We start from the raw sequence: 8,564 nt of genomic DNA, 5'->3' as shown, positions 1-8,564 counted from the left end.
CTACCAAACAAATGTCATTCTCCTATAAATTTTATTTTATTTTTTAATTTCTTTACTAAATAATTCCCAAACTGATGCGGATCCCAAGCCCCTCTCTCCGAACGTAACTCATTTACCTATTTCACGTCCGCGTACCTGTACGCACACTCAAATTCTCGCAATCACCCAAATCGAACCGAATCTCTCCAAACCCCTAAAAATTAATGTAAGGCTTTTCTTTTTATTTCTTGGGTGCTTTTGTTTTTCTTTTTAATAGTGATTTAAGCTCTCTTTTAGAAGAATTTTTGGCTGGAATAAATTCAGGTTTAAACTTGTGAATTGTGGGACTCAGAAAGCTGGCAATGGACTACGAGCCTTACGATAGCAGTGGTGAGTGTCCTTTTTCCCCCCCACTAAAAAGATTTGATTTCTACTTCTAAAATTTAGGCACTGCAGTGATTTTTGTGATAATTAAGGCTAGATTCCGTAATGTGATAGCGTGCATTGTCGTATTTCTTGGACTGTGGTGACTAGGGGTAGTAGTGAATGTAAAATCATGGGCTTGGATTCTTAGTTTTTGAACTTTTTGTACCGTTCTTTGAGAATGTATTTACCGAGATTTTCTGACTTGCCTTTATAGGTTGGTGCAGTTGAATTTCGGAAGTGTTTATCTTTGACGTCGTGAGTGGTTTTTTGTTTTTCAAGAGAGAGCTCGGAGGCCTAGAATTTTATGTCTGAACTGCTATGCAACTTTCGGGTGATTTTTATGGATTGGTTATTTTTGTGGAAGTTATAGTTATTTAGTTTGATTTTGTTGGGTGTTTTGTGTGGAGTTAACAATGCTACACAAAACTGACATGGTATGATGGGAGATGGTGAAATGCTGTTACTAGAATATTTGGATTATCACCTTTTTCTAAGTCCTGGTAACTAAAATATCTGTAGTAATAGTAGTTTGGAAGAAACAAAAAGGCCCTGTTTGATTAACCATTTTTTTCCATGGAACTAGGAATTGATTTTCCGACTTCCACTTTTGCATTGTTTGATAGCATTTATTTTCTTGGGAAAATGTTTTCTTGCTCCTCCACTCACGCATCACTTTTCTTGTTCTTGGTACTGTAGCGTAATTTTTTTTTTTTTTTTTGGAAATTATTGTAAAAAAATATTTTCCTTTAATTGGCAATTTCCATGTAAAACAAAGTCAAACGAATGTCCAAAGATATATGATTTTCTTGATTTTTTTTCTTATTTTTTTTTACAATGAAAACAAATTTCATTCCCAATACCAGTAAATTATATTCCTTTAATTGACAATTTTCATGTAAAACAAAATCAAACGGATATCAAAAAACACTTTAATTTAAACATTTTCCACGTGAAAAGTTATACCAATCAAACACAATAATTTACAATTCCCAGGAAAACAATTTTCCATCAATTCAATTCCCTAAAATTCGTTTTCTTTCCAGCCAAATTCCACCTTTGCAATCAAACGGACCCTAATATCCTTTATTTTAGTGTTATTCACCTACATAAATAGTACGGAGGACTTGAAGGCAGTTTCTTTCAATTATGTTGCATAATATCTTTCTTATTTGTGCTTAAGATGTATTACAAAAGAGTGGTTTTAGAACCGTGCATCCTCAACAATTTTTAGGCTTTCGGAAAGTCCACCGATGGTACACCTAGGGTGGGGGTGGATGGATTGGGCAGCCATGCTAGACTTGGGGAGGAGCACCAAGAAAGGTAGGAGATGCATATGGGGGGATCTACCACACCCGAAATGGCTTTCTCATATTGGGGCGTTCTGCGGATGTTTGGTCATGTTACCCGATGGGTTCGTTTTTCAAGCACGAATAGAATGATCTAAAGGGTTATGTGACCTAGAGAGATGGCCATTGGCTTAGCAAATCTCTAATTAGTCTTCTACTCTTTTTAGGATAAACCATTGATTTTCCTAGAGGGAATCACTGACTTATTTATTGTTCAATAAGAACCATTGCCCTGAATGACTTTGGTATTCTTAGCCTTGCTGACAACGAGATCCCCCTTGATCCTTGCCTGATGTGCTTGATGGTCCCCCATAATATGCTCAGATGTATTACGTTGGCTAAACCAGCCTCATTCTCTGGGGAAGAGCGCACCATATGGCGCCCCTGCTGGATCTGCTCCATTCTTGCTAGCCCACCCTTTATTATTATGGTTAGGTTTATTCTCCTTTACTTTGGAGTAAGGTGTGAAATGGGTGCATGTGTTGGTTGGAAAAAAATTACTACCTAGTTCACTTTTTCAGAAGGTTTCACATGATTAAGAAGTGGGAATGTTATGCCAGATTCATACTTTTAGAGAACTTATTCTTGTATAGACGGATTTGATTCAAGATTGTAAGTTGAAAATTTTGGCATAAAATTACGTCATATGAAAATTGTAAAAAATGCAAGTTACTTGCGAACATGATACAATTATTTGCCCTTTTTTTCCTTTCTTTTTTGGGAGTGGTGGTTGGGTACAACTTCTCGTTGCATGCACAATCCTAGTAATTTTTTGGGCATACAGAACATACTAGCCTGAGAGTCTGAAAAGTTAGAACACGATATTAATGTCAAGTTTGATGATGACCATTTTAGACCAATATTTCTAGAATTTAGGTATACTATGAGCGCAAAGGTTTCAGCATTTTTCACCAAGGAGAGATGTCTATTGATGCATGAATTGGGATATTGGAGTATTGTGGGAAAAAGCGCACCTGTGATTTTAATCAACGGGTTTGATTTTTATACTGTTATTATTGCAGGAACAGATGACGATCTCCCTCCAACACACCAAAACAGAATTCAAAGAGGTGGCCACATTGCGGGGAATGGAAGACCTGCTGGTAGGAATTCTGTTCCGCATCCTAAGATGTCTGGTGAAACTGATATGGAAGCCCAAATTCACCAGCTTGAGCAAGAGGCATACAGTTCAGTTCTAAGAGCCTTTAAAGCACAAGCTGATGCGATTACTTGGGTACCTCGTCATATTGAACATGTGAATCTAATATTGGCATATTTGTTTGATCAGGTTTAAATGACTGGTCAATGAAATCTATTTTCTTCAGGAGAAAGAAAGTTTAATAACTGAACTTAGGAAAGAGTTAAGACTGTCAAATGAAGAACACAGGGAGCTCCTTGGCAGGGTTAATGCCGATGACGTAATACAAAGAATAAGGTTTTGTCCTTATAAACAAGCTTCTTTCCCTTAGAATTTTTGCCTTATTTTCAACACGTTCTAGATTCTTTCATTTGTTCCATAAATTTTTGAGATATGCTATCAGGGAATGGAGGCAGTCGGGTGGGCTTCAATCAGGCATGCATGGTACTAGCCATGCTATCCATGATCCAGTGCCCAGTCCTTCAGTCTCAGTGTCTCGTAAAAAGCAGAATATGGCCCCTTCATTACCTTCGCAATCCTTTGGTGGGCCATCTCCTACTTTCCACTCACAGTCAATGGCTTCTGCAAACCTGCCATCTTCATCGTCTGCAAAGCGTGGACTGAATATGGGAGCCAAGGGCAGAAAACATAAATCTGTAAGTCAATAATTTTTTAGTGTTAAGTTTACCCCTGCCGTTTGGCTTTAATTTTCAATTATAATTTGCGTTATAGGGTCAGATGCCCCCCGGTGGATCTTTGATAAAAATGCAATATCCTGTGTTGGGTCCAACTGGAAGAGGTCAATTTGGCAATCATATTTCTTCTGGTGGTCTTACATATGAGCCTGCTGAAGCAGCTTCATATGATACATTAGTTGGAAGGAAAGTGAGGACCAGATGGCCTGATGACAATAACTTCTATGAAGCTGTTATCACTAACTACAAGCCAGATGAGGTTTAGCTGATTTCTCGCTTTTATATTTACTTTCTACTGGTTCAGTGCTAAAATTGTTTTTTAATCTCTTTCAGGGTCTGCATGCTCTTGTTTATGATATAGGTACCACAAATGAAACATGGGAATGGGTCAACCTTGCTGATGTATGTATATATTCTGTTTACATCTTGAGAAACATTTTGTAAAATTTTTGGATTTGTGACGAATGGACAAATTCATATTTTCTCACTTTTGAGGACAACATATAAGAGAACCAAATTGTGCATCCAAGTGATGGATGAGACATTTAGATCTATGCAAAACACGTTCCCATGACTTAGGTGGTTGTATGTGTTTGGCGTAGACCTAAAGAAGAGTATGCGATCTTGGTTGAACATACCAGTAGAGAAAGGAGGGCTAGACCAAACATAACATGACTTGTAACAGTTTTTAAGGACCTAGCAGTAGATCAAGCAAGGAACCGAATGGAGCGGTGGAAAAGGATGTCATGACAGTGGAATTTTTTTCTTTCTTTCTTTCTTGCATTTAAGCATTCAAAAGACAGTGCAATCCATCTGTCTCTACCTTGTTATTGTTATTTTTTTTAATAAGTAGACTGTTACCAGAAATGCGTTTTTTTGAAGTATATTATTTGATGAACTTCCTAAAGAAGAGATGGCAGAGTGGCTGAGTAAGACTTTCTTCTTTGGGATTAGAGAATTGCTCATGCCTCATGAACATGACCATTTAAAGGTATAAGTTGCCCAACAGTTAATGGTAAAAGAACTTCTACTATACTTTTTACAGTATATATTGAGTGAAAAATTCAAAAGTCTTGTAGGCTGAAAGTTAACGGGTAAGCCTAAGATCACTATTAAGTCCTATTACCAGGCTATGATAATCCATGAATATAGTCTGATTTGAATTCAGCAATAATCTGAATGAATCTAAGAATGAAGATATGTGTTTTACTACTAGTGTTATTATTTGATGTTTGTTGCGATTATATCCTGATTTCCATAATCAGTTAATATAGAGCCCTGATTATTGTTATTGTCAACCCAATATGTTAGGTTTTCCTCCTATTTCAGTGAGATCATTAAGAAAAGTCACTCAAAATGTCTATACCGTGCATTTATCGATATCCCCGTCCCCTTTCTGTACTTATATTGAGCCGACTCAGTGGGTCAATTGAATCCATACTACATTATGTGGTTCTGCCTTAGGACAAATTTACTGGCCATTTTAATGAATGAACGATGGTAGTGAAATGAACTGCTGAACTATTTATAATCTGATTTGATAATTGACCCTTCAAAAGTTCATTTGGATTAGTTCTTAAGATAATCAAGTAAAGGTTAGAACTTTTTAATTTCTTAAATCATCTTCAATTTGGCTTGATAAGCTTTATTATAAATGTTTTTTAAGAAAAAGCAAGGCTAGTCAAGCTCTGCTTGTGATTGGATCAATTAAACCTCCTTCAACAGTAACTTAAGTTATAACCTAGCTAGTCTTGAATATGATTTTATAGTTTGGAAGCCCACTTTTTGGCCTAGATGTTCAATTAAGTTATGATATACTAATTTATAAGATCATTAAAATGGATAGATCCACATCTTCCATATTCCTCCATGACAATTTCAACTTGGTGACGTGGTGGTGGATTCATTATGTCTTATGTACTGTGCTTGAAATGATAGATGGAATAGATGATTCCACCTTTCACACTCTTGATCCGAGCCTCTAGTTGAGGCATTACTGGAGGCAATTTGTAAGTGCAGAAGATTTTATCTTGAAAATGAAAGAGATTTTCTATTTGTTTTAGGTGTATTTATCATCAAGGGAAAATAACTGTAATCACCACCATTTTCTCAGCCTTGCATCTAACTGATAATTGAATGGCTTAAGTAGCCATTTGACCATTGTTCTCATTCTGTAATTCCTAGATGCATATTCATGATTAAAAGTAAAATAAATCTTTTAAGCATTATTCGAAAAATTTTAAAATGGTTCCCAGCAGACTCAGCATAATTTAGAAATTAAGTTCTCCATTGTGAATATACTTTTTGGTGAGTGAAAGTTAAATGTGTTAAGGAAAGCAAGGAGAAAGAATTTTCTGTACAGAGAAGGAAATTAAAGTTAGAACTGAGCTGAGTGCTAGGTTTCAGTTACTCCATTCATCTTAAATAGGATGCCTGCATTACTGATTGAGATGTGCATTTTTTGTGTGCTTTCCAAACCTTTTGTTGTCGGGCTGCCATTGTCAAAATATTCCCTTTATTTTCTCCACATAATATATAAATATAGTCCCATGTATCATTTGATGTCATAACCATAGGACAATCTTAACACTATAATATACACAAATTTCAAATCCCTCTTAAATTGGCGTGGATGCCAAGTCAAACTTGACAATGGATTTGTTATGGAGGGAGTAAAATTTATGTATGTCCTGAATGTAAGGACATTATACCGGCAATGACAGAAAAGTTGATCTGGAATATTCGTAGGTTAATCTGATGTGGTTAATGGTTGTATTTAGTAGTAAACCCTAAATTAGATCACATTACTGTAGTTCTTAGTTTTATCACAATACTTTGAGTGAAAAGGCATGGGCCACTTAAAATTTATACGAGGAAAACATGTTCACAAATTCTGTTGAAGATGTGTACATAATTCAAACCAGAAGAAAGTTAATCTTAAGTTTATACCTTAAGCTTCACCTTTATGTTTGAGATTACACCTTGCTTCGCGGTGTTGGAGAATTGGTTGCTTGTTACGAAGTATAATGAGTAATGGGAAGAAAGAGATTGTATCTTCATCTGATGCATTTTCTTACGCATGCTGCAGATTTCTCCTGAGGATATCCAATGGGTAGGAGAAGACCCAGGAATTTGCCGGCACAGAGGGTATGGGGGAACAGGCCATGGTATGAATCGACCTCTGGGACGTGACGGCACTACAGGTTCAGGAAGAGGCAGGGGATTCAACAGAGGCCTGTCTAGGAAGGAGTTTCCACCATCCCATAATGGCATTGGTAAGAAGGGATCCGATGACATTCTTCAATTGCTTAACACCGACATTCTAATCAGGGAGGTAAGCAGCAATGGTTTGACACGTATCTACTCAGATGAAGGTCTTCTTGTGGACGCAAACTAACAGTGGACCTTGGCAGGTGGAGAGGGTTTTGGGGACTAGTAATCCTGACCCAGTGGATATAGAGAAGGCAAAGACACTGCTTAAGGTTAGAAAACCTCAAAACGGAAATAAAATAGAATTTTTATTTTGTTTTTAGAATTTTGAACATATTATTTTCCTGATTATGTATATAATTCTATGTTCTTTACTGTAATATTTAGTAACTAGTCCTGAAAATCAACTCTGTTTACTCCTTGGGGTCTGTGATTGTTTCCTTTGGTAAAATAGGAGCATGAACAAGCACTAGCTGATACCCTGGTGAGGCTTGCTGATATATCTGATGGTGAAAGTGGTACGATTTTGCATAACATTTTTGCCTGGTTTTGTTCATTAGCCATATTATAATTTTTTAAGATGGAAGTTCTTCTTTTGCTATACATATACATAGCAATGAGGACATATTTAGCTCTCACCATATCACTAAACAATTGAAGACATTGAGTTTCAGTTGTTCGGAACTTATCCCTTACCAATAATGCAGTTTGTCAGACATAATGTTGGGGATAAATAGCAGAGCTTTGTAAGCCGAATGGCAAAGCACGAAAAGTTATGGGTAGTCAAATTTTATTTTCTGTAAGAAATTCAGACACCTCTCTTCTGGTGGATCATGACAAGTATTTCTGGTTGGACAACTGAATGGGAAAAATGATATTTTGGTTATGCAGTTTTACATTCTTTCCATGGAAGAGCAGCTCTGAAACTGTCTTTGTTGCTTTTAACTATTCTACTCACCAGATGGCGGGCTCACACATTTTTCTAACACTGCCTTTAGCTCTCATTTGGTAGCAATTTTCAACCCCCAAAATATTGATTTTTTTGACTGTTATTTCACTATTCTAGCAGTCATTTTTGACTTCTTCACTCATAGGTGGGATCCACTTTTTTCTAACAGTTAAAAAATCAATTCTCATAAGAACGCTGCTATTTGTATACTGATTTTTGATACTTTGGTTGACACTTGTATTGTTATCAAGTGTCAATTGGATGAAAAAACTGTATGAAACTAAAAACTGTCCAATAGAGTAATGACACATGACAAAGTGTAAATTAAAATGTATACTATAGTGTACATGTAACAAGGTTCCATAAGGTTCTTCTCATAATCACTACCGAACGGGCCTTTAGTTTGAAATGGTTAATTATGTCTTGACCTCATTTTGGTTCTTCGTGACAGATGAGGGTGGCCATTTCTCGCACAGGCAATCAATGGAATGAGATCGACAATCTTGAAATCAAGACAGAAATTGTGTAAGTACATTTTGGGAAACATGGGTTCGATTTTGTGGGGGCGGGTTGCTCTGTTGTATAATGCCATGGTTCCTTCTAACATTGGATTAATGGTAGTAGTGTTTTAGTTATTTAGCACAGGGCAATCTGTAGCTTGGGGTGTCCGTGGTTTCTAAAGTAGCATGACAATTTCCAGAGTTTCAATGGATCACTACCAGGTTAAATTCGGTTGAACATAAAAGAAAAATCTAACGGTTTAATTTTTTTGACTAAATGCAATATCAAAGTTCAAGAATTGCTTCTTTCACGAGGCGTAA

General features: G+C 36.5%; 1 protein-coding gene across 4 annotated transcripts; it reads left to right on the top strand.

Moving 5' to 3' along the window:
• Positions 1-77: 77 nt before the first annotated feature.
• LOC111394871 (protein EMSY-LIKE 3-like) lies at positions 78-8,564 on the top strand. Of its 4 annotated transcripts, none has more exons than XM_023020919.1 (11): positions 78-205; positions 304-369; positions 2,774-2,985; positions 3,077-3,186; positions 3,293-3,545; positions 3,622-3,843; positions 3,918-3,986; positions 6,673-6,918; positions 6,998-7,066; positions 7,249-7,312; positions 8,195-8,564. In XM_023020919.1, exons 2-11 carry the CDS (start codon positions 342-344, stop codon positions 8,233-8,235), a joined length of 1,314 nt encoding a protein of 437 aa, XP_022876687.1. In that variant the 5' UTR covers positions 78-205; positions 304-341; the 3' UTR covers positions 8,236-8,564. The 4 variants fall into 4 exon arrangements, with proteins under 4 accessions (XP_022876687.1, XP_022876686.1, XP_022876684.1 ...); XM_023020918.1 differs by having other exon boundaries at positions 280-369; XM_023020916.1 differs by having other exon boundaries at positions 277-369.

This window comes from Olea europaea, chromosome 5 (genome assembly GCF_002742605.1).
Source record: "Olea europaea var. sylvestris chromosome 5, O_europaea_v1, whole genome shotgun sequence".
Lineage (NCBI taxonomy): Eukaryota > Viridiplantae > Streptophyta > Magnoliopsida > Lamiales > Oleaceae > Olea > Olea europaea.
The sequence above is the reverse complement of the archived record's forward strand: the minus strand, read 5'-3'. Positions and strand labels throughout refer to the sequence as shown.